The sequence below is a fragment of the Serinus canaria genome, chromosome 4, assembly GCF_022539315.1.
Source record: "Serinus canaria isolate serCan28SL12 chromosome 4, serCan2020, whole genome shotgun sequence".
Taxonomy (NCBI): Eukaryota; Metazoa; Chordata; class Aves; order Passeriformes; family Fringillidae; genus Serinus; species Serinus canaria.
In genome coordinates, this window is record NC_066317.1 from 29,723,964 (window position 1) to 29,748,531 (window position 24,568).

General features: G+C 38.2%; 1 protein-coding gene across 1 annotated transcript; it reads right to left on the minus strand.

The window, feature by feature from the left end:
- Nucleotides 1-2,312: 2,312 nt before the first annotated feature.
- On the minus strand, nucleotides 2,313-19,391 carry MAP9 (microtubule associated protein 9). Its single transcript, XM_018926682.3, has 11 exons — nucleotides 19,356-19,391; nucleotides 18,332-18,449; nucleotides 16,676-17,074; nucleotides 14,850-15,046; nucleotides 13,878-13,936; nucleotides 13,264-13,417; nucleotides 12,078-12,167; nucleotides 11,247-11,408; nucleotides 10,654-10,799; nucleotides 9,792-9,924; nucleotides 2,313-3,952 (listed from the first exon to the last, which is right to left on the minus strand). The coding sequence occupies exons 1-11, from the start codon at nucleotides 19,389-19,391 to the stop codon at nucleotides 3,830-3,832; spliced, it is 1,617 nt and encodes a 538-aa protein (XP_018782227.3). The 3' UTR covers nucleotides 2,313-3,829.
- Nucleotides 19,392-24,568: the final 5,177 nt, after the last annotated feature.

Genomic DNA, 24,568 nt, shown 5'->3' on the forward strand with positions numbered 1-24,568 from the left:
TTGTTAATACGAAGATCCACCTGGGCATTACAACAGTTAAATGCTGAAAGTTACTGTTGTTGTCCTTCTATCATTTGCTGTCATCAAGGACCAGCCAGGCCAGTTTATAATTAATGAACATGAATATATATTAACTTTGTATTCCTATTAAAGAAAAATTATTAATATATAATGGGAGTTTTTGCTGCTTCCTTAAATGAAAAATTATATGAAAGAACTTTAAATTGTTCTACTCTGAAGCTATCCAGAAATAAAAGCATCACAGAGAAAGAGAATTCATAAATTTAGGAAATAGTAGTAAAAGAGAAACATACCTTGCAGTACTAAAGACTTTTCTTAGAACTTTTCCTCTGAGTGTAGGTGCTAAGATAATGCTCAACTGCCTGAATGCAATCTGCTAATAAGAGCAGACTTCCCCATGCCCCAGGTCGAAATAATCAGGTAAGAATTTTACAATTATCTTAATTATCCATTAGGGGAAAATCTAACTAATGAATGTTATTAAAATCTCAGAAATTTATTTAAAAGCCAACAGGTCAGTAGAAATCTGAAGTTGGAAGTGCTGATGCTCTAAGAGGAGCTTGGGACTCAACCTTAGCTAATGGATGGTTACAGGAATGAACTAGTATGGGTTGTGAAAGCTGATAATCTCCTGGCTGCCCCAAGCCTGAGAATGGGAATATTCTAATCATGTAAGAAGCAGTAAAGGAAATAGAACCACAGCCTTGGCTTGAGAAGGGAAGATGATGGCTTATTTAGGGATCTGTTTGGCAGGATCTCATGGGAGACTGCCCTGGGAAGCAAAGGGACCTAGCTCAATGCTAGTTGAGCCTAAGTGACATCCCCATCAAAGAAGAAGAAAAGTCCATTCTGCCATGGGTGTAGTCAGGCAAGTGGGGCAGGCAGCCAGCATGTGAGAACAGTCTCTCCTGCTGGAGTTCAGAGAGTAGGCAAGCACAGAGATGGTGGAGCAAAACAGAGACATTACTCTGCATTGACTAAAACATGGAAGCATTTACTGAAGCCAAAGCTCAGCATGAGTTAAAGCTCATATGGGACTCAAAGGTGCTTCTGGAAGTACACGGGCAGCAAGAAAAATAGGATCCTGCTCCTCAAGAGCCAGGTGACTTAGTGACACAGGACATGGAAAAAGCTGAGGTGCCTGATGACATTTTTTGCCTTTTTTTTTTTTTAATGGATGAGGTCTAGCCTCAGACACTGAGGCACTCAGGGAAAGACAGAAGTTACTTGGACAAAACTAAATCCACAGAGCCAAGGAGGGTGTTTCCTAGGAAGTGGGTGAAGGGGGTGGTGGGAGCCTTTAAGGTCAACAAAGACAAAGTAAGTCCTGCATCTGGGGTGAAGTTACCTCACGCCAACAGTACAGCCTGTGCCCCAGTGGTCAAAAAGCAGCTTTGCAGGAAAGTACCCAGGGGTGCCAGAGGAGCAGCAGCAGAGCATAAACCAGACATGGGCTCTCACAGCAGGGAATGCCAATGACATTGTGGGCTGTATTAGTAAGAGTGTGCTCAGCAGGTTGATGGAAGGGATTGCTCCCCTCTGTTTGGCATGTGTGGCATTGCAGCTGGGAGCGAGACAGCATCTGGAGCATCATGCTCAGTTTTGGGTTCCCCAGTGCAAGAAAGATATGGACAAACTGGAGCAAGTCCAGGTTTTGATGTGCAGCCAAGGCTGCCATCGATGTTCACAGAAAAGTTAATCCCTATTAGTTTGAATCAAGTAACTCAGTTAAACACATAATTAACCAAGTGAAACATAGCAGTCCATGATATACAGACCAGGTAGAATGATCTCATATTTTGTGAATATAAAAGAAAAAAAGATACAATGGAAAATAGCATACAACTTTTCTTACCCAGAATAAATGACTTGAAACAGAAAATCATTTATTATCAGCCTGTACCTTTAGCACACCAATGGAGCAACTTAATGCCTAAATTAAATACTTTGTAAAAAAATTAGAGATATTAACCATCTTCTAAATTACTGTTTAGAAACTATGTTCCTTAAATGAATGTTTGCATTGCTTGTGTCAGCAAGTGTAAAGGAGCTGAAGGAGACAGCTAGAATGCTGTAGAAGCTTGCCTTCAGTGGGATACAGTTCCCTATCTACTTGTCATGTTAACAATGATACCTCGTTCTTATAGATACTGCCTAGTTAATTTTCATATATTAAAGCTTTAAATAAAGATTTGTATTCCAAAATCCAATGAAAACACAGAGGCCATTATACTAAAATATACTTTATTAATACAAAATATTTTCTGTCATCAATAAACATATAGATAGGATCTATACACATATATGTATATTCTTATACATTAATGTACATATTTTTGTATTTCTCTGCTCTAATTCTCCTATGACATTTGTGTTATGCTGTAACATGTACAAAGTTTTACAATATAACATTAAATGAAGCTCCCCAAATTTTGTTCTAGAAGTTAAACATATCAACTGTTTTCCCTTGTCTACAGACTTCAGCATCTTTTCCTAATTGAGAAGTTGTCAATTTGTGAGCTACTCCTCATTCCTCTGAAAGATGTCACCCACATCTCACTTCTGTCTTCTGTCAAAACCTTCTATTCAGTTATAGAAAGGCTTTGAAGTCAGCGAGGATGCAGCATTCAGGTTAGGAACAGGCACCTGACAAACTCTCTTTATCTCTGCCACTAATTCTACCACACTTTTCATTTCCATCCCTTAAGTCAGCATAAGGACCTTTCATTGCTTCCTCTAGCCAGACACTGCAAAAAAAAAAAAGAGATCCAGATGATCCCTTTCTCACAAGGCTGAGACGAGGCTGCCTTGTCTCAGACTCTTCCGGTCTGCCGAACAATAAATCTGGTGCCTGCTACAAATTTCATCTGTCCGTGATACTATAGTTGGGAGTTTCTGAACAAACTAAACTCAGATTCAAGGCTCCAAATGCTAAAAGCTCAGAGCACCAATGGTGCACACCACCGCCCCATCCTGAAGGACTGAAGTAATTTAGTATTTTCTCATAAAATCAGGTGTGCCACTTTTGAATTGGCAATTCTTTTGCATTCTCCCAGGGCTGCAGTTCCTCATCTCTCCTGCTGCTGTCTGTAATTTTACTCTGCCTCTTACATGGGCCACTGAAGCTGCTCTGGCTGGGCATCTTTTCAGCTACTTGAAAGTTTCTGCTGGCAGTAAATTCTTTCTCTTTTTTTCCACTACTGCTGGAAAAAATGCCTGGCCTGCCATGAAGGAACAGCTAGAGGCAGACCTGGAGCTTATGAAAGCCCTGTATTCACCTATCTGCAATATATATTTTCTCTGTATCTTGTATATTACTGTATGAAAATGACATTCTGCTTCCATACTCCTAACACTTTCTCATCTACCACCACAAGAGAGCCAACATCTCCTTACCATTCTCCTTACCCCACAGCCTCCTCATATCATTTCTTCAAGAATTACCTCCGTAAGAGTGTGGTCTAGTAACTTGAAAATTACCATTCTGCTACTTATTGGGTGAAAAAAATGCCTGAGTCCAGCTTTATGTATCCTGGATATAAATTTTCACCAAAAAGGTATGACAAAACATGGCATTTAGTAAAAGTAATTTAAATGTGGAATTAGAAAAATTATTACATTTTATAAAGCAATGCAAATGAGCAACATATTTAATTAAACTGCAGATATCAAATAAACTAAAAAGAAATAATTTAACATCTATAATGGATTCAGAGAAAAATCATCTGATAACAAAAGAGCTACTGGCTATTGACAGAACTTTGTAAACTTTGTAAACTATCTGTTCTTTAGAGAGGCAATAAACTGCTCAGTAATTACTAGAATATGTGACTTTGCCAGGTGGTCTCCAGGGAGGACTCATTTCATTCCCATGGACAGCCCACAACTTCTTATGGTTCTTCTCAAGCTGTTCTCTCTTCATTTTGTTTTCCTGAGAATAAAAATTTGTGTGAAAAAAAGCCCAAACCAAAACCACCCTACTGCCCCTCAACAACAATTCTACTAACAGAAGAGTTGCACTATTGTTATGCCTTTCTTGAGTAAAAAGAAAAGAAAACATGCAATGGAAATTTGCCTTTTGGAGCTCAGCACATCCCTTTTAGAGGTTCAGTCACAGACTCTGCACAATGCAACCAACAAAAGAGACTGCACATTGGATGTCACTTACAATTAGGGTGACTGTCTCAAGGATGGGCTGGGTTTGTGCACTGTCTAAACAAAAAGCCCTACAGAAGGCCTACTGGATTAAGTATTGGTCTTGTATGTAATTAGTCTCACAATAATTACTTCTTGTCTCTAAGAGGATACCTAAATCACAATGCAAAATATGTTGCTCTCATATAATGAGAACATTGATGCATCATTGTAACTTTCTGTACTTATTAAATCACACTTGCCATGTATTAGAACAAACTGGTAATTAAACAATTTAACTTTAAACAAAGATCTATCTAATTTATGTTATAAGCACTGCAAGGTTCTAATTCTATTTTCTGTCGTTTCAAACCGCAATGGGGCAATTAGGATGATGAGGGTTGCAAGATACTTGCAACACTCTTTTTGCGTCTTATTAACTAATGATTTTCAAGAGACCTGTCATTCAAAAATTAAGGTGCAATTATTTATAATTATTTTTGAATTTCTAATCAGTTGTATTCTACATAAGCGTTCTTCTTTGCAAAGATGACTGCCATTTCACCCTCAAGAGAACCAGCATCCAAAGGTGCATCTGCATTAGCAGTTTAGTACACTGGCTAGCTCTCTAAGGGTGCAAGTTTTCCTTGCAGGTTTGTGGTGCATATGGGTGCAGATTTCTTACTGACTTAAAAGCAGTTTTTTCTTGATGGAACCAAGGTTGGCCACATAGACCACAGCACAATTTACAGTGCCCCCTGTGATGGGTGGGTAAGAGGTCCTCTAGCAGCTGCCTTTCTCACACATGAACAGTAGATTCATTCCCAAGACCAACAACCTGCAAACACAACCCTGGTAATAAAGATGCAATGTGGATATGCCCACTTAAAACCATCATCAGCTGTGCCAAATCCAACACTGGTTTTTCATCGTTTGCAGCCCATCAGTTAGCATTTTGAAGCATCCATAGTTTTGCATTTTTACATGTATGAACTGCACTGCAGTGGAAGTACTGCTCCTTGAGGACAGCGGTAAGATAACCGGTACTCTCATATAACCCCATGATCCTCTTCCTCTGATGAATGCCATATATCCACAAACTCCCCAAATGCTGGCAGTGTTTGTCTGTTACTCATATGTGAGCAGGGCAATAGTGAGGTAACTGTGGCTGAGGGAGTAGATGAAAAAGGGATGTGGAAGCACTACTGTAAGAAAGAGAGCTTGAGTGAAGTTTTCTCCTGTTTTACACATATACGTGTCCAAAAATTGTAGAAAGCAAAGCAACACACTGAAATATCAACTCTATTAATATGATTTTAATCTGTGCCCTGCAGCTCTATGTCAACATAAACCTGAAGATCCAATTCAGTCAGGAACATCTGGTCTGGCTAAACAAACACACAATAATTTCATGTCGTTACTAGTAAGGCTGATTAAAAGCAAGGCAAGGTTTGCACAGAAAAAGAATGCCCTTTGCTAAAATAAGCAATACAAAAGTTCATCACAGTCTAATAAAAAAATACTATCTTTCTGTAAAAGCTGTGTCTTTCTCATCACATGGAGTAATTGAGACAAGCTAGGTTTGCAGCACTGTGACATTTTGACTCTTCTCATCCCTCACTTTTCCCTTCTTTCTCCCTCCACAGAGATTTCGTCAGATGAACACAACTAGTGGCTTCAGGTCTTTAGAACAAATTCAAGATATTCTAAAATTCTTCAAGGGAACTGTTTAGTACCCTAAGAGAAATGTAGTCTGCGTTATCAGTGATATTTTTCAAAAAGACATCAAGATATGTGAAGCAGTACAGATAAGCTTGGGAAGAACATGCTCTAATGGAATACATATATGATACGTCCTCCTGTATCTATAATCATAGAATTATATTGTACAAAGATATGTGACAGGTAAGTGAAAACTTATTAAAAGTAAGACTTTTTGCAGCAGTATTGCAAGCATTAGAGAAATTGCATGCTACAAAGAAATGTGCCTATTTTATTTTTATCAAGCACTCTCTACTGAATACATGTTACACAACAGACTCAAGTATGAAAAACCACAACCAAAAATAAAGCATACACTCACCCAGGAAAGGAACAAAAGTTGCTTTGGATTTTTTTAACTGTGCTTCAGTTTTGAATGTTTGGGTTTGAGATCCAATTTGCATTAATGAATCCCATTGGCAAGGAAAGAGCCTTAAGTTAATTTAACTGTTTTTTAAAATATTTAATTCAAAGTGAAGATCTACTTGCCTCCTCCCTGTCTTCAACACACACAAAGTTTTTATGTTCTTGTCATAACTACAGTGCAAATTCTCACAAGACATAACTGATATAACTATTCCACAGAATAATAAACAAGATGTATTTGCACTAATTGAAGAAGAGTAACAGAAACAGTGAAAGTTTAAATCGATAACTGTAGCTTGTCTTACACTAGATCAAGTAAACTGTATGGCTTGATTTCTGTGGAAGTTTCCTTCTCAATAGCCTAGTAAGATGAATATATTTTTCACTTATGAAATTCTGAGAAGAGCACATTATTTAGCAGTACAACTGCCACAAAGAAATTGAATGTTAGATATTACAGAAGACTGACAACATTTGAGAGGAGTAACAATAGCAGTCTTATTTCTAACCTATTGCAATGACAAGCCACGAAAATTGCAATTCAGAAAGAATTTTCAGAGAGATCATATAAAATTAATGAATACATGAAATTAACAACCCACTTCAGCTATTTCTAACCCCGAAAAGCAACAAATCCATGGGACTTATCCAGTATATCCTTTCTTGATGTTTTTAAACAGCTTTAGAATGCCAAAAATAGATATTGCACATGCTCAAATTCAAAGAAAAATGTCAAACTTCTTCTAAGACTTTCAACATTACTGTGCTGGTCTTTGAGAACTATTTGAGAGCAGCCTTACTTCTCAGAAGCTCGTGGTAGGTTGATGTTTATCACAGAAAATGGACAACAATAACTTATCTAGAGATGATACTCACTTCTATCCACAGTAAACAGGTATCAAGATTAGTATCTCAGAAATAATGGAAACTAAACTGATCAGTCATTGTCAACTTTCTACATGAGTCTTGTCAACGTTCCACTCCTCAGAACGGGTGCATGTCAATGACAAGTGTCAGACACTGGCATTATGCAGTAAGTAAAAAATGATCATTTATCAAGATAGATTGGCTTGAAGAGTACTTGGTGAGTAGCAAGAAGCAAATGATAGAAAGAAACAAAATAATCAGAAGCTTGAATTTCCAGCTTCTAAAGCATCTCATCTCAAGATTATCCTCTTTATGCCAGTCTTTTACAAGTGTTAATAATAGCCTTTTCCAGGGCATTTATTTCCAGGCTTAAAAAGTAATCTTCTCTATGCTCTTATGCTATCAAACATTCACACAATGACATCTAAAAGCAGAAGTAACAGAACTGCCATTAACATAAAAGCAGAATGATTCCTCTATTTTAGAAGAACTACAATGAGATTTTTATGTCTGTTTTATCCACACATGATGGTCAACACCTGCTTCAGGAAAGCTGAGGATGAATGTACACATTTCTTTCTGCTGAATGTTAACGAAAACATATTAGAATACTTCCCACTATATCACTACTATTTTATTTCCCTTAAAAAAATAATTTTAGTTGAAAGAATACTTTTAAAAGGCCTCCAAATTCTACCCTCAGATCTGATGCCTATCTACCTGCAGGCAGATGTCACCTGAGTTCCCTTGGTAATGCAATGACAACTTTACAGTGTTTCTCTCCTGCAGTTCACTAATGGTCTGTATTTTTTTCTGCACCTGTACAAAGTGAGGCAATATTCTGGCCTAAAATGATGACAGAGCCATTTCCCAATATGCTTTCTCAAATAAAGATGTGTAAGTTGCAAAAAGACAGCACAAATTCTGAAAGTAAAAAAATGTGAATACTGGGCATGAGACACATCAGTCAACACTTGCACACAGACACTGAAAATGGGACCATTTTAGAGGCACCTCTGCCAACCAGTTCAGTACTTATCCCATCCTATCCCATCCCATGCTTATTTCTCATGTAGGCACATGTATATCTAGTTAGATCTGGTTGTTCCTCCAACTACTAAAATTTTAATTAATAATCCCACTGAAGTGATCACCTCAGGGATTCACACACAATTTGAATGGGAAAGCCTGTGCTAGGCAGCATCTTTCACTCCCAAAAATAAGGGATATTTTTTTTTACCTTCATACAGAGTCCAGGACAGGAAGGAAATCAAATGTACAATGAGAAGTAACATTCTTGCTTTGGTACAACTAAATTGATTAGGATAATCTCAATGAGCACAGCATACCAGGGCAGTGCTTTAGTTACTGCTCAAAGCACAGTACTCCCTACTTTGGCAATCAGCAATATTGACCAAGCAAGAAATAACCTAAGATCAGACAATAATCATTTGCTAAACTGAGCTGAAAATCTCTTGACAATGGGGACCAAAAAAAAAAAATTCTTATCAGTGATTACAGAAATGAGAGGTATTTCAACAGGTGACCAGGTCAAACATCTTAAAAGATATAAACCAAAGGTTTGGAAACAGAGAAAAGGGAAAACATGGAGGCTCTTGTGTTTTGTGCAACTGCATATTTCTGAGATATCCAAGTAAAGGATTATTATCCTCTCTAAACCTGTCCCACACCTGTACAGATGCCTGACTCAGTTCTCACCTACCTGCCTCTCCTTCCTTAAAAAAAAAAAAAAAAAAAAAAAAATTTAAGCTGATGACACTAAAGAAGAATTCCTGTAAGGACCATAATCCAGCTGGGTTGCAAGACCCCATTCTTACAAATAGCAACAGAGACCATATGTACAAGGCATGCCAGAAATCAGATGGAAGAGAGACAACAGAAGAAACACTTTCTAACTAAAAAAACCTTGACAGTCAATAAGGAAGATTGTGACACAGGATGGGGAATTAAAACAGGCTCTTTTAACTGGCAAGTCACATACCTTTAAGAATACAACATGCTAAGAATATTAGTGATCTCTCTTCTAGTTTGTCATTCTGCAGCAAGGAAAAATAACCTGCCTTAGTGTTGGGACTAGAGCACTGGATTAATTTACTGCTTTACAACAGGGACGCTGCTGTGACAAAAATGTAATTTGGAGCATCGGAGTTCCACCCTTTCTCGCAAATGGAAATCATCTTGAACCCCATTACAAGTGCTTTTATAAATTGTGAAGTCTCCAAGTCTCCATTTTCAATGCTTCCTTGAAAATACATGCATTGACTGTTGCAGCTAGCAATGCTGTTTAACTTCGCAGGTTTTGTGCTCTGGCTAATTGGCCCTTCAGAGATGGTTGTTCCTGATACGGAGCAGCAAAAATTAAGCCTGATGGAAACTGGAAACTCTATGACATGTAGGTAGGAAGAATATATTTTCCATGTATGCCAGACATCAAGTGCACTGCACTTAAGCAACATTTTGCTCACACATTCAAGGGAGACAAGCGACGTAATGTTGCCACCGTCTGGCCTCTCTCATAACAGCACAACACCCAAGAGTATTATAACACTCAAGTGCTCACACTACATCAAATGTTTTGGCTTTGACAAAAAGCAAAAAAAACCCAAACCCAACAAACATACCAGCCATCTTTCATACTCCTCCACAGCCTTTTCACTTTTTTCTTCCTTCTTTGCCTGTTGCATTTCTCGCTTTCTTTTCTCCAAGAACTTTTCTACTTTCTTCTTTTTTATATACTCTTCCTTCTTTTTATTCCTGTGTAGTGAGAGGGAAGAGCAAGAGGGCATTATGTACAGACCAAAAGCTGCATCTGTGACCAATTAAGTAAATTGAGTCAAAACATGTATTATACACTTTAAATCAAAGACTAAGAATATGTATTTAAAATCCTCCATGTCCATTTTTATACGTCACCAAGGTATAAATGAATCTACTATTCTATCAATTATGGCATCACCTTTTCTGTACTTTGTTCTCCCTTATTTAGAATGATAAAAAAAAAATTCTGAACTTCTGTAGGTAACTGTAAGTTGTGCATTTTCTGTGAAAACTCTTGGCTTGTAAAACTAATATAGATATCTACAGCAGATACATCTTTTTTCCTTCTTCCTACATCTGCATTCCTATACTGTATTCCATGAAACTTGAAAGATTTATCTTCCTTCCAATGGCTTAGTAATGAAGCATGAAAATAACCAGGTAAGACACAATGCTACTTCACAATGAATTTTATCATTTGTAGCATCTCTGCCTGGGCTTAGTTAATATCCTCTTGGGGAGGAAAGCAACTAAATTAATAAACTGAAGAGAGCTGCACAGCTGCTTTGCACTGTCAGACTTTGTCTCCATTGGGAATGAAGAGTCTGATCCTAAGCATTCCATTGTCTTCCAATTACAAGTACATCAAGCATTCACAGAAAACCTTTTACATTTATAAGCAAAGATTCTGGAAGCTATGCTATAGCAAAGACAGTGGAGAAGTACCATTTTTCAACTGCTGATACACTGACTCTCCTCTTCTCTGCATCCAGGTCCTCTTCTATCTTCTTCCTCATTCTTTCAGACTGTTTTTCCTTCCTGTTTTGCTCTCTTAAATATTCCACTTTTCTTTCTTTCCATTTTTCGAATGCCTAAAGACAACCACAGATCCATGAAAAATCTAACCTCTCACCTTTCTGTCAATACTTCACTAGTGTAATCTGCATTATTATTTTTTGTAATTTCTACACGTTCTAATTTTAGAATATTCGTTTGTAGAATTTCTCAGAAGTGCGTATCACTATACCTAAAAAGAATCTTATTTTTCCACAAGGTAATAGTTAATTGCTAATTTATTTGCATGAAGTTTATTTTATGCTCAGTTAATAGACTCCAAATATGGAAACCTGTTTGTCTGCAAGTGTAAATATTACACATTTCTTACAGAACAAAACCTAATACAAGCTTCCTTTGAAAACTAAGCATGTCTAGATTTAAGATTCTAGTTAATTCCCATCTCTTTCTGGATTAATCAAAATTATTTTTACCATCTCCTGAACCACATTCAAATATACGTTTAGGTACAAATTTCACATCACCGCTTGTGCTGCTTCTGTTTTTTCCTTATTCTGTTCTTCTGGTTTCTTTTCCTCAAGTTCCTCATGCTTTTTTTTTGCACTTAATTTCCTTGCTTCTTTCTCTTTCTTTTTTTTCCAGGCTTCGTAACATGCAATTGATTCTTCTCTTTTAAGTGCTTCTTTCTAGATTGGAAATAAAAGTCTACATATAAATCAATTTCAGTATGAAATTCTAAGTGAAATAGTAAGCTTTAAACTTATTGCTAAATGAAGGAATAAAGAAACAGACGTTGATTTGTTGACAACATTGCAAGTATTGCAATTAAATTTTAAGCATATATAGGGTTATTTTCTATGCCCATATTTAATTTACTTGAATGAGACTAACTGCTCCCACAAAATATGTGTAGAAGGATATGAAATGCATGTTAAGTGCTTGGAAGTGAAGCATATTAAATAGCTAAAAGCCAAATCAAAGAATGTGCAGGATACTATTCAATCCAGAGCCCTCTCTATCTCTTGAGGCAGGGAGTGGATGCATGTTCTCATGCACAAAACAAAACTTGGCACCTTAACAGTTGAGCATCCCAAGGTCTTTGTAAACTAACTTGAAAATTAACCTGGGAAGCACATTTCTAACACACCTTCTGTAAATGTGTAGGAAAGCATTGGACAGACGCTGTTTACCACAACCCTAACAAGCAGGACATGCCATTTGTTATTTCACATCATCTCGTGCTATTTGGAGAAAACTAGATACCTCACAACAGCAGAGGAATGCACTTAGGCAGGAAGAACACTTCAAAGAGTGATAGTTTGTCAAATTCTTTTTAAACAACAATGTAAACAAACCTTTTCAGTATTGTTCCTTAGAATTTCAGCTTTTTCTTTTTCACTTCTCTTTAATTCCAGTAGAAGGAGCTTTTTCCTTTCCAACCAGTTCTGCAAGAATCGTTAAGATATTTTTAAAGTCCTTTTAAGGTATAAATAAAGAACAGCACCAATATAATGACCACCAAAATTACTCTCAGTCTTTCCACATGCTAGTTAAATAAGCATACCATGTGGAAGACTAAGATGTTATCACACGAACATTGTGATCAAAAAAATTTAAGGTTCTAAAATCACAGCTACAAAATCTAAAAAAGCTGAAAGACCTTTTAAAAAGCATATTCCTAGAAACACCAACAAAAATGTCAGCATCAATCAAAATTGAATAGAAGAATGTAATAAAGGCAGTTATTACTTGGTATATAGGAGTATTATTTACATCTGTTGTCTCTCTTGAAAATACATACAATAAAAGAGAATAAAATCCTGCCAGGAAAAGTGAGACTTCAGGCAGCCATAAAAGGTTATGAGCCATCGGCAGAATCAGGCTTAAATTTTCAAGAATTAACTGTATATTTGGTACACAGCTCAAAGATAAGAGTGTCCTAAATGAAGACTATTCTACCTTCAAAAACTGTGGAGACAATATAAATATGGTTTTCAGGGTCTAAAATTTGTTTTAGGACCATAACAAGTATTAAAACTACATACCAATATAAATGGTGCCTGTTAATGAGAGTTGTTCTCAATCATATTAGCAAAAATTTATTTAAACTCAGAAAATAAATGTTGTGAAATTCTACAAGGAATTCACATATATTATTCTTTTGGAAGGAGTACAGGATTTGTTATCACTTTTCCTGAACACCATATGAATAGAATATATCACAGGAAAAAACCAAACAACTATAAGTAGACACTTACTTATGTTAAGGATGAAGTAGAAATAATGGAAAATATGTGCCTGAAAATAGTCTGAAACAATAAAGTATAAACCACATAAAAACATTATGTCCCTTTTATTGAGCTTTTTGTTCATAATATGAGGAAAAGGCATAGCCAACAGACTAAAAGGATCACTATACCTGCAAGCCAATAAAAGGAATATAGTAAAAAATATTGATTTCAAGAAAATATGAGGTCTTGAGCCCTCGAGACCTTTATATGCACAATTTTGTTAGTTGGTTTGTTCATTTTTAAAATCTACCTGATAAACAGTTGCCCTTAAATTATCTACTGGACTTTTCTCCTGTATGTATTTATCCTCCAACACCTTCAGTGATCCCAGATACTGAGATGAAACAGGTGAAGTTGATGGAACAGCTTTTCCCTTTCTCTTTAAACGCACAGAAGTTGCAGACCTAAGAAAATACAAGGACAAACACATTAATGACCTTTCCTTTTACTGTAGCTCATACAGAGTAGTGTTCTTCTTATTTCAGTGCATACCAAAAGTTACTGTGGTTTTTTTTATATGCACTTGACTGGGGACCGGGGACTGGGGGAAGGAAAAGGAGAAAGAATTTATCTCCTGTTAATTTACAAATTACTTACACTTTCATCTAAGAAACAGCTTAGAGCCTGTAAAGGCTCCCGTAACACATTCATCACAGACACTGGCAAAAGATCTGGGAGTCTGATCTGACATAAACCTGAGCAAGGGTCATAACAATGACCATGCACTCAGTTGTTTTCCACAGATGGTAAGAGGTTGTCAGCAGCAAAGATAATGCTGACAGAATATGAGAGGGGAGCAGCATTGTCAGGGCACTTACAAGCATCTTAAATGGCTCAGAACAATGCTTGGCATTCTCCTCTTACCTGTCAGATAAAGTAGCCTTTGGGTTTTGTAGAACTCTCTCCTTTGTTTCACTTAGTTTCTAAGAAACACAGAGGAAAAGTAAAGTTATAGAGTCTCTCAAGCAACAGATGAGGATGAAACAGGTTTTTTTACAAGCTAAAAAGGACGCTGAGATTTGGATTCAGCCCTTATGAGTCTCTTCCAAGTCAAGATATTCCACGGTCTCATGATGTTATAAAAACAGGCAAGAAAGACACCCTAATAAAGAGAGGGTGTAGTACAGTGTAAGGAAGTAAGGACAGAAAAAAAAAAAATCCAAAAAGCAAAGAAAGCCCCCAAACCAACCAGCCAACCAACCAACCAACCAACCAACCAACCAACCAACCAACCAACCAACCATTCAGAGTGCCTGTATCACTTTGGAATGGCAGCTAAGAATGTTCATTTGTATTATGTACAAACACAGTCAATAGTTTAGAAATAATAAAAAGTAAAAAGAACACAGCTGGTTTCTTCTATAAACACTCTTTGAAGTCTTTTGAATATTTAACTTTAATAATTACACATAGCTACATTCTTTTTAGGATACTGAGTAGAGTCAGTATCCTAAAAATAGAGTCAGATTTGCATCCTATCCATTATTCACACATGAATTCCATCCTCTGCCAACACACATTGCTCACTGCTATTCAGCTATCCTCACAACAGACATCTGACATTTTCACTTTCAGAAGGTACTTTCCTAAGGCTAGAAAACACATTTCAATACCTTTATCTGACTTCAATAATTTGTGGAAAAGATATTCCTTACATCTTTCATAAAGCTATACAGAATTTATAAGAGCCTGAGCTCTAGAAACCAGTTATAAATTGTAATAAGCTTTACCCACAGTATTCTACACACTTAAGATACCAACAGCAACATTACAAAACTCTCCATTGTGCCTCTAGGACATTGTTCCAAACAATGGTAAACTGTGTATGAGCAATACCTTGACGGAGTTCTTGGATGTGTTTTTTGCCTCCCCATGCTCAGACTGATCATTCACTGACACCTCCTGCATTGCATCAGCTATTTTTTGCTCTTCTGTTATTTTCATCATTCCATCTGAACTGTCAACAGAAGGGGATTTCATACCATTGTCCTCCAGTTTCAAGTCACTGATGCTGACAGTCTTCTGATCTTGATCTAAGGGGAGAAAAAAGATTGAGAGGACACATTAACAAGAACTTCATGGTTTTTGAGTATTGTTTTTTCTGTACAAAATGTAGTTCTAGAACCACCATTCATCTATGAAAATTGTTACTAAATTTTTTATAGTATAATGTATTTTCTGTTTGCCTCCTTCTAAAAACTATATATGAATAAGAACAGTATTCACTTGTATTTTCATGTAACACTGGAGTAGCAACTGAAGCATGAATGTTAGAAAATGTAAGAGCAAGACAAGGGGAAAACCTTCCATCTGCGTTACACGGCTCTAGCACAGAAACCAAAAGCAAGAGTCATTGCAGCCACAGCAAGAGCTCTTCTGACATCTAGCAGACTTCTAATGAAGTATGCCAGTTAACAGTCTGGGCAACAAATACTGCTTTCATTGTGTTAGTGTTCTTCAGGGGTGTGGGACACATGAAGGAATAACTGAAAAATTCCACAGTGGGGATTTAAAGAAAACATCACCTCAATCTCAGTCTATGCCTAAGTGCTGAAATTGTCATTTATTAAACACATTATTAAGACTTAAAAAACATTTTCAAGATTTCAACTGCCAGTAATCCAGAGATCGAAATTTGTAAAACAGTTCAGATAGAAGTCAAATAATGCCCAAGTAAAACCAAACTAGAAGTCTTCCACAAATTTCTGATGGAATTCTTTGGAAAAACAGAAATTTTGGATGACAAATTTACTCCAATTACCTGAACAAAGGAACATCAATGCCCATAATCACAGAAATTTACCTGAAATTTACCCTAAATTTACAGTGATAAAGGTAAGTTCAAGGTAACAAGATTTCTTAATTTACTGAATTTTAACCAATACTGCAGTGTGTCACTGCACTACTTTGATTCAGATGAAGAAAAGTATTTCAACTTCTTTTCTGCCAGTCTAAAACCACACAGGCACACCAGACAGGAAGGAGAGGTGTCTGCACATTCAAATACCTTTGATGGCACTTTGGTGCCATCATGTGGAAAGGAAAAATTAAGCTGATACCTTTAATCATGCTCTATCAATTTCAAAGTTCCAATCTTCCATCACAGGTAATGACCAGCCATAAATTTATCTCAACAACAAACAGGAAAATTCCTCTTATATTAAAAATTCCATAAAATATAGTGTCTTTGGACACATATAGTGATTAGCAGAATTCCAAATTCTGCATTGCATATTAAAAACGAATCAGGTATTCTTATACTGAAATATTCAAGTTTGGGGGGGTTAATGTGTTTAACTATACATTCAAACTGTGTCAGTGAACACTATGTGAATACAACTTTCTGTGCCATGCACACGCTGAGGGGGCATCTTGGCAGCCCCCTCATGCCTTCCATGCACATGCACCAATGGAGAGCTGGACTTTAGGGACCTAAACAGCTGTTTTTCTTCTTCTGAAAGGAAAAGGCAAACAGGAACCTCCTGCTTTTGGCCCACACTGGTTCAGTTTACCCTCTGGCATACAGAGTTTATGCATCTTTAGAAGCTTTGGCTGCGATCCAAAGCAGATGACTGTTAAAACAGAAAATAACCCAGATTAAACCACTTTAAAATACTGTCAAATGGCTAAGCAGCAACAACATTCAAATACTTTCTTTTCACCTGGTGCTGAAGCATTTCCTTTTTTGCGCATCTGAGGCTTTGCTTTTGGTTGGTTTTCCTCCTGATTTCTTTTTTCATGTAGTTTGTTAATAGGCAAGTCATCACTTTCACTATTATCATGCAGTACTTCTTCATTATTTTTTCCGTCATTATCCTCATTTTGACCTTCCAAACATCCTTCTTCACCATCTTCTCTGTCATTCTGTATGTGCTCACCTTCTAAAACCATTATTTGCTGAAGCTTCTTTTCATGAAAGGATAAATTCAAGTCATCAGCAGCTTCATTTTCCAAATCTACTGCTTTTTGTAAAGCATCGTCGTTCAAGAGAGGACTCCCAGCAAGAGATCTCTCAGTGCTTGCAGAACCTGAATTACTTTCAGCACGTTCTTTCCCAATATCTGCAAAGAGCACATTACCAACGTGTATTTGATACAATTGGAAAAAAAAATGCAACACAGAACCTGTATCTTCTAACACTATTGTGTTAAGTATATGTAACACCCTCCTGACTTAAGTTTCTGAGCATTTCTCTTTCTGAGCCTCTGATCTATGCAAAGCCACCAAACTACAGACTTATTCTACTTTCCCTGTCATCTATTTTCACAAACCCAATCCAAAGAAAAATATTCACTCATTAATTATTTTCTGCCATGCAATTTAAAGTCCTTCTGAAAAATCTGTCCCAATGTTGTAGAAAGTGGAAGCAAGTCATCAACAACAAAGCTGGGCATGTTTGGTATTAGAACCCATCCTCCCTTCTCTTCTCTTCACTTCTGCCCCATTTAAAGTCTACTAGAAGATACTCAAAGGAAGTATATTCTACAATGCCAAGGTTCACATGTTTACCAAAAATATTTGTCTTCTTCTAGCCTGTTATTGCTAATTGACCTAATTTTGGAGCTCAAATGCTTGAGCAAGGTGACAAACGAATGCCATGATAGTAGAGTAATGCATTTACTGCTGGAGAGATTTTTTTTCCCAATTCTTGTCCACAAAGGGAAATCAAAGCATCCCACAAACTGTTAAAAGATGTTTTAGTTGAGAATGGAAAACCGGCCACAGAGGAAGTTCCTTTAAAAATACATAATAGTATTTAATATTCCTACTTTTCTTAACATTTAGTGTCATACCAGCAGGAAGAAGAGTAATTTGGCCAATCTTGTTAGACTAAGCATAAACATTAGGAAACATCAAATGCATCCTGCTCCAGGAAAAACAACCAGATCAAACTTATTTCTGGTTTACGTAGTCTGCCAGGGAAGTCTGTCCTGCAGCCCTTATTCACTGATTGTCCAGGCTGGGAAACCAGTGAGAAAACAACACTGCCTCTCTCTCTGCCCATGTCCACCTTCATTTACAGTACTGTGTACTACTGTCTGATCCAGGTGTTGAGTAAACAAGATGACTAGGGAGGAGAACTGGGGACCACAATGGTAGGGACCAGTACAGACTGTGTGTGGTCTAGCAGGCCGGCACCTCCACTGATTTCACTGGGAAATCTGCTGCTAACTTGGCAGAGGAGGACAGTGCTTTAGAAATTGTTAAAATATGAAATCTTGGAATACTAAATTATATTGACACATAAAGATTGTCTAGGATCTAGTAATGAGTTAAGAAAGGAAGAACACAAGGAAAACTATTTAATTTTGTTTTACCATTTAACATGCCATCTTCATCACTTTCAAAGTCATCTGGATATTCATCTTCTTCTTTGCTTGTTGCATGATCAGAAATTGCTTCCTGTAGCTCATCCTGAAATGGCTTCACAAATAACTTTTACAAAACAGGGGGGATTCACTTGCTCAAGCTCAGCACTAATTCTCCCCTCCCACAAATACGTAAGCAAAACTGAGCAACAAAGATAGCCCATTTAATTGACAATTATGCTGAAGCATAGTGCATCCATTCTATCTCCATTCCCCTGACATATCTGAATCAAAAAAGAGTCCCCGAATCTCCATGTATTTATTTATATTTCTTCTTCATAAGAAACCTATCTTGCAAATCCCTTTTTCATTTTTGGGCACCTAGGATGTGTCACCATATGACACTTCTCCTCTTTTGCATGTTTTGATCGGGAAGAGCACAAGAGCAGGGTCTATGAGAACAGGTGCCGCTCGACAGGAGCCTGAAGCAGGTGGCAGGTCCAAACCAATGGAAGAACTTCACATATTTTGGACTCTCTACCGCAGGACATCACGGACACAATACATTTACATTATTCTGAAAGGCACTGGCCTCAATTACAGACTGTAAACCCTTAAAGAAATGCACCACTATCTCCAGATTCCGGACCCTGACGCACAAACCACGAGGAGCAGTGGCTCGTCACGGGCCTTGGGCGTCCCCCGAGGCACCTGCGGGTGGCGGGGCTGCTCCTCCAGCCCGGCTGTCAGGGCCGGGACTGCCGGGCTGCTCCCAGCCTAGGCACGGGCCGCAGCTCCCGGTGTCACCGCGGGCAGCCTGTTTGCCCGCTTCTATTTCCAAAGCAACGCGGATTTTTGTGCGTGTGCTGCCTGTAACAGCGAATTAACGTATTCCCAATGGCAGAAACCTGCTCGCAGGCCCCGTTCCCCAGCGTCGGCTTGCCCTTGCTCCTGCTCCTGCCCCTGCCCCTGCCCCTGCCCCAGCCCCTGCCCCTGCTCCTGCTCCTGCCCTGGCCCGGCCGCCGCCGCTCACCTGCAGCCCGCAGTCGGCGGTGCCTCCCCCTGCCATGGTGGAGGTGTCTCGCTGCCGCCTCGCAGGGCCCGCGGCCGCCGCCGAGTCCTCCAAGAGCCCTGGCAAAGAGCCTCGGGAAAAATCCCCGGCGGAGAGCCCCGGGAAGGAGCCCCGGGAAAGAACCGCGGGCCGGGCCCGGCCGGTCCCGCTCGGTCGCCCGGCAACGGCCGCGCCGGCGATCTCCTTCATTAGTCGGGACTCGCCTCACGTCGCGGCAGCGCCACTTCCTCAGCCGGGCCAAAGCCGCGCTGCCAGGATTTATTATCGATGCCCGTGCTCTGCCGGGATTTATTATCGATGTCCCTGTCCTGCAAATAACCCTCTTGCCACAAGGAGCGCATCCATACATCCGTGACATTCGTGCCAGGGCTGACACACGTTTGTCAGCCCCACTCTTGCAGTCAGGTAATTGTCCAAAACCTTCCTACTTGGGATGTGAGCGCTTTCCATAAGAAACATACTCACTTTAGTGCCTTCTGGAAAGCAGAAAACAGATCTCATAGAACCTGTGTGTTAGTTTAAATCAGATTTTAGGCGTGGAGAAATTACAGTAGCATAGAAGTAAATTGCCTGGTGCTTACACCTCCTAATACTCCAGTTTTTATTTCCCCAAAGAGTGGTTGTGTGATCCACCCGGCGAGCACCAGCCCCGCAGTGACCAGACACTTTGCCAAGCAGCAAAGGTGCCCTAGAGGTGTCCTAGAGGTTATCTGTCCCTTGTGTGGGCCACGATGAAGGCACCTGAGTCCCAGGGGAACACCAGTCCTGTGCATCAAAGGAAAGCTGTCCACTTCAGGACCATTTACAGGTACAGACATTTCTGTTCTTCCTCCAGTTAAATGCTTCTGATCTCGCCTTTCTAAAATAAGACTGGTGCTCCAGTTGTCTTAGTGATAACAAAGAACTTCTGACATGTTCTCTACGTTGGTGTTATATTTATTTATATTAACGTTCCCCAAAATGCATTGCATTTTTGTAAGTTGTGCAGAAGAAAATCTCTCTGACAGAAACAGGGAGAGGATATGTGGGACAGAGCCCAGAGCCTTAGGACTTGTTTTCCTCTTGTTTATTTATGTAGAGTTTTATTTTAAAAGCAATGCAGTTATGCAAAGGCCACAATGCACCTGGGGGGGAAAGAGGCCCTGAGTTTTAACAAGCAACCTTGAATTTAAACTTACACTTATTTGCCAGTGATTAATTGATATTTAGGTATCATCTGTAAGCAGCTGCTTTCTTTGTTTACCTATATTTATTTATGGCCAAATAATGCTTGATCTGCTGACTAATCATGGCATTTATTGAGAGTTATGCTTGATGCACCCATTTTTTTGATATATTTTCTTCACATGTGATAGTCTTAAATTTGAATCTGTGCTATTCTATCTGTGAAGGTGAAAGGTGAAACTCAACATACTTGTTAAGAATTTTAAAAGGAAGAAAGAAGAAATGCATATATTCTTTCTCTATTAATGTGATTGCTGTTGAAGGCTAAATTTTATATCCCTGTTACAAACCACTGAGATGCACATTTTAATAAATTCCAAAAGGTGGCAGCAAAATATTCTAAAATTGAACAATTGGTTCTTTTTTTTCCCAAATGTCCAGTTTATTCTAGTTTCTTTTATATTACTGGCAATGTTTATGGGGTTTTTTTGAGAGAGACTATATTCATTTAGCATTGTATACACTGTAGAGAAGGAAGATTAGGTTTAAATTATTGTGTTATTTACATGAGTCAGACAATGAGTCCTCGTGTCACCTGTATTATTAAATATTCAATGCACTGAGTTGGTTGGATGCAGGAAAAAAATATCAATACTGTCAGCATTGAAGAACTCAAAATGTGTGAAGATGTTTTTGTCAAAACACATGAACATCAGGTCTGCATCTTGTAGTCTTACCTGAGGCAAAAATCCCATTGAGACCCAGTGAGGTGGATGGGCCTTAAGCCTAAATATGAATCTAGTGCTCTGGGTATAAGAGACTTACTTAAAAAAACACCCTGCACAACAACAAAAACAATAAAAACCCACAAACAAGCAGAACACGAGCCCCGACCAGCCAAAAAACCAAAACCCCAAACATGGAGGTTTATTGAGGACAAAACCCAGAAGATTTATGGTATGAAAATGAGCATTAACATCTGCTTTGTAATTAGTAACTGACTAATATATCGCAAATGTAGACTGTGAAACTTCTTCTCTTGAGTAGACATGGAGCATGGAGAATAAGGCAGTAAATGATCCCAGCAATTATATTAATTTGGATAAAATAAACTTAGAGGTAACATTTCGTTCTGCTGACCAAATGTGTGTGAGTCCCTGCTGTGCCCAGAGCCTTAAAAAAAAGCACTTTTTAAAACAAGCATCATGATGCAGTGTGATTACCATCTGCAGGAATGATGTTATATTCAGAAAGCAGTCAAGTATGATGAGATTTTTGGAGGGCTAGCTTATATGCATATAAACAACTTCCTTAAGTGGTTTATTTTATCAGTATGTCTAGAGTTTGTAAGACAGCTTTTGGGATTCCTTCTGAACACATGACACATAGATCAAGACAAAATATATAAAACCCCTTACTGGAGGGAAATGGGGAAATGTTGGTCTGCTTGCTTAGGTTTTCCTTCCCAAAATCAAAAGTTACTGTTGAAAGGAAATTTAGTGCCATGACAAAATCTCTGAGTTGGTGTACATTCCTGTAGGAAGTGATTTTTATGATGGTTTCCAGGCTCATAAATGACTATTCCTGTTCTTGACATCAGTGGGAATTAGAAGTCATCTGCAAGTACATCTGGCTCTTGGCCCTTGCACATGTATTTTTTTAGCAGAGTAACAAGTAGCTTCAATTCTAAACAACAAACAGCCCTTCTATCTAGGGGTCATCATCACAGACATTCTTAAGTAAAAACATTACAAATTATTATTCTCACATTTTTCTCCCAGTTCATATGAAATAGTCTATTACAACGTGCCATGTTTTGCAGGGCTATGCCTGTCCTGCCAAAATATACTGTTCTTCTTATGCTTGTCTTGAAATAAAACCAAAAGTATAATCAACTTTGAGCATCAGATGGAAATACCCATTGCCGTCAAATTCAACCTCTCATTTTTACATCTTGACCTGACTTGTAAAGTAGATAGAGAAGATGCTGTCAGGGTAAGAAGGTATGCAGCCTTGACTTAGTAGATTGTTGTTCTCAGGCATTCAGCCGGGAAAGTTGAATTGGATAAAATTAATACATAGAAAAACATAGGAAAACATTGAAGGAACAGAATGTAAAAATGGAGCAAAAAAAAAGACTAAACTAGGATGAATAATTTCACAACTACATCACTTACATGGCAGTTTATCAATATATGTGTTCTGGACTGGTTAATTTATTCCTGAGCATTAGACTTAGAAGTAGCAGATGGAGGTAGATGCTGCAAAAGAAAAAAAAAATGTATCCCTGACTTCTTAAAGTTATTTTCAGCTTTATTTTTTTAAGCTGTCTTTTTTTGTAAATAGTACTTGATGTGATTTTAAGGAAAAGCATTGGAACACAGAGGAATGAAACAGCTGTCTCGGTGTTGTGCTTGGTCATAGTAACAAGGCAATGAACTTTTCAAACAGACAAAGCTTGTTTGTGTTGGTGGCAGCAAATTAGACTTCCTGTAAGGGGAGTCAGAAAATGCAAACCTTTTCACATCAAGTGGAGTCATTTTGTGTGCAAATGACTCAAGCTACTGCTCTTGCTTGTATATGGATACATTCTTTTTAAGTCTTTCGGCTGTGAGCTCCGGTTAAATAAACACCTTTGAGAGAAACCTCACAGACCTGCAATTGCTTAAAAACATCTCTCACTCTTGAAATATCTCTAATGTTGTATTAATGCTGTCAGGAGAAGCCAACAGCTGTTAAGTGCTGAGCAGTAACTCACTTTAATGCTATGGCACATTTCACAGAGAGAGGAACCACGCTTGTCAGATTATCACCTGTGCATTTGAGAAGTGTCAGGGCTCCAAGCTGCTGGCACCTGAAGGATCACCAGAGAGCCAGAGACAGGGCCTTGGGTTAAAGACTTGCATAATGTCCTGCAAACTTCCAGCCCCAAGGGATGAGAAGTCTGACATCATAAAAATTAATCAGAGAAAATGGATGCAGTAAAAGGCCAAGTTAAATTGCTTTGTGGTTAGAAAGTTTGGCTGGCTAATTCTCATTGACAATAAAAATGGCTTCTTCTCCTCTTTACATCTATATTCCTCCCTTGTGTCCTTTTAATTTTTGGTGCTATTCTAGTTGCACTATGACAGGAAGATTTAAAGGAAAATAACGCTGCCAGGTCTGATTTTTCTACCATTATCCTAATGAAGATAGAGCTTTACAGTGCAAGTAGCTTCAGCAAGTAAAGATGAATGATTACCTTACTCCAGTGTAGCAAAATAAAGGTCCATTGGAAACACACTGAATGTATCACTTGATCTTTTAAGATTTATAACTGACCATATAAGATGCTATATTTTTATATCTTTTGAATGTATTGATTTGTCTATCAGTATGCTTTCCGTATCTGAGCACTTCCTAGACTTGAAGGGAGTTATCAGCTTTCCCTGCTAGACTGCTGAGACAGAATCATTATTCCCATTTTTTATACGTAGTGTGAAGACTCAGAAGCTCTGCTAGTGACACAAAGGCATGCAAAAATTCTATGGTGTTCTAACTGTGGAGGATTTCTACCATGCCTGTTTTTCACTAACTTATACTCTTAACCAATGAAGAAAATTCAGACATCACATGATGACTTGTGCCCATTAGAGGCAGTGATGCAGAAGAGGCAGAAGAATCTCAGGAACATCAGTGGTATTTCAGTGCTTGATAAAAGGTTTAGGCATTTGCTAACAGCTGCCCTTGGTGGTTCTCTTTTTTTAGTAAAAGTGCAGAGAGCATTTTCTTTTCAGCTTACACTAGAGACAAGGCAAGATTCTAAGATAACATAGCAGAAAAAGCTATAACATCAGACCCACACCTGAACAAATATATAGACAAGTGTAGCATCTAGTTGGTATTTTCCATTTTTTTCTTTAGCTCCTAAATGGGTAGGTCACTATTATCTCATAGATTGGAGCCCTGGTTTCCTTAGCTTCAGATTCACTGTACTCAGCTGCTCCTTTAAAAAGAGGGTGGTTACATAC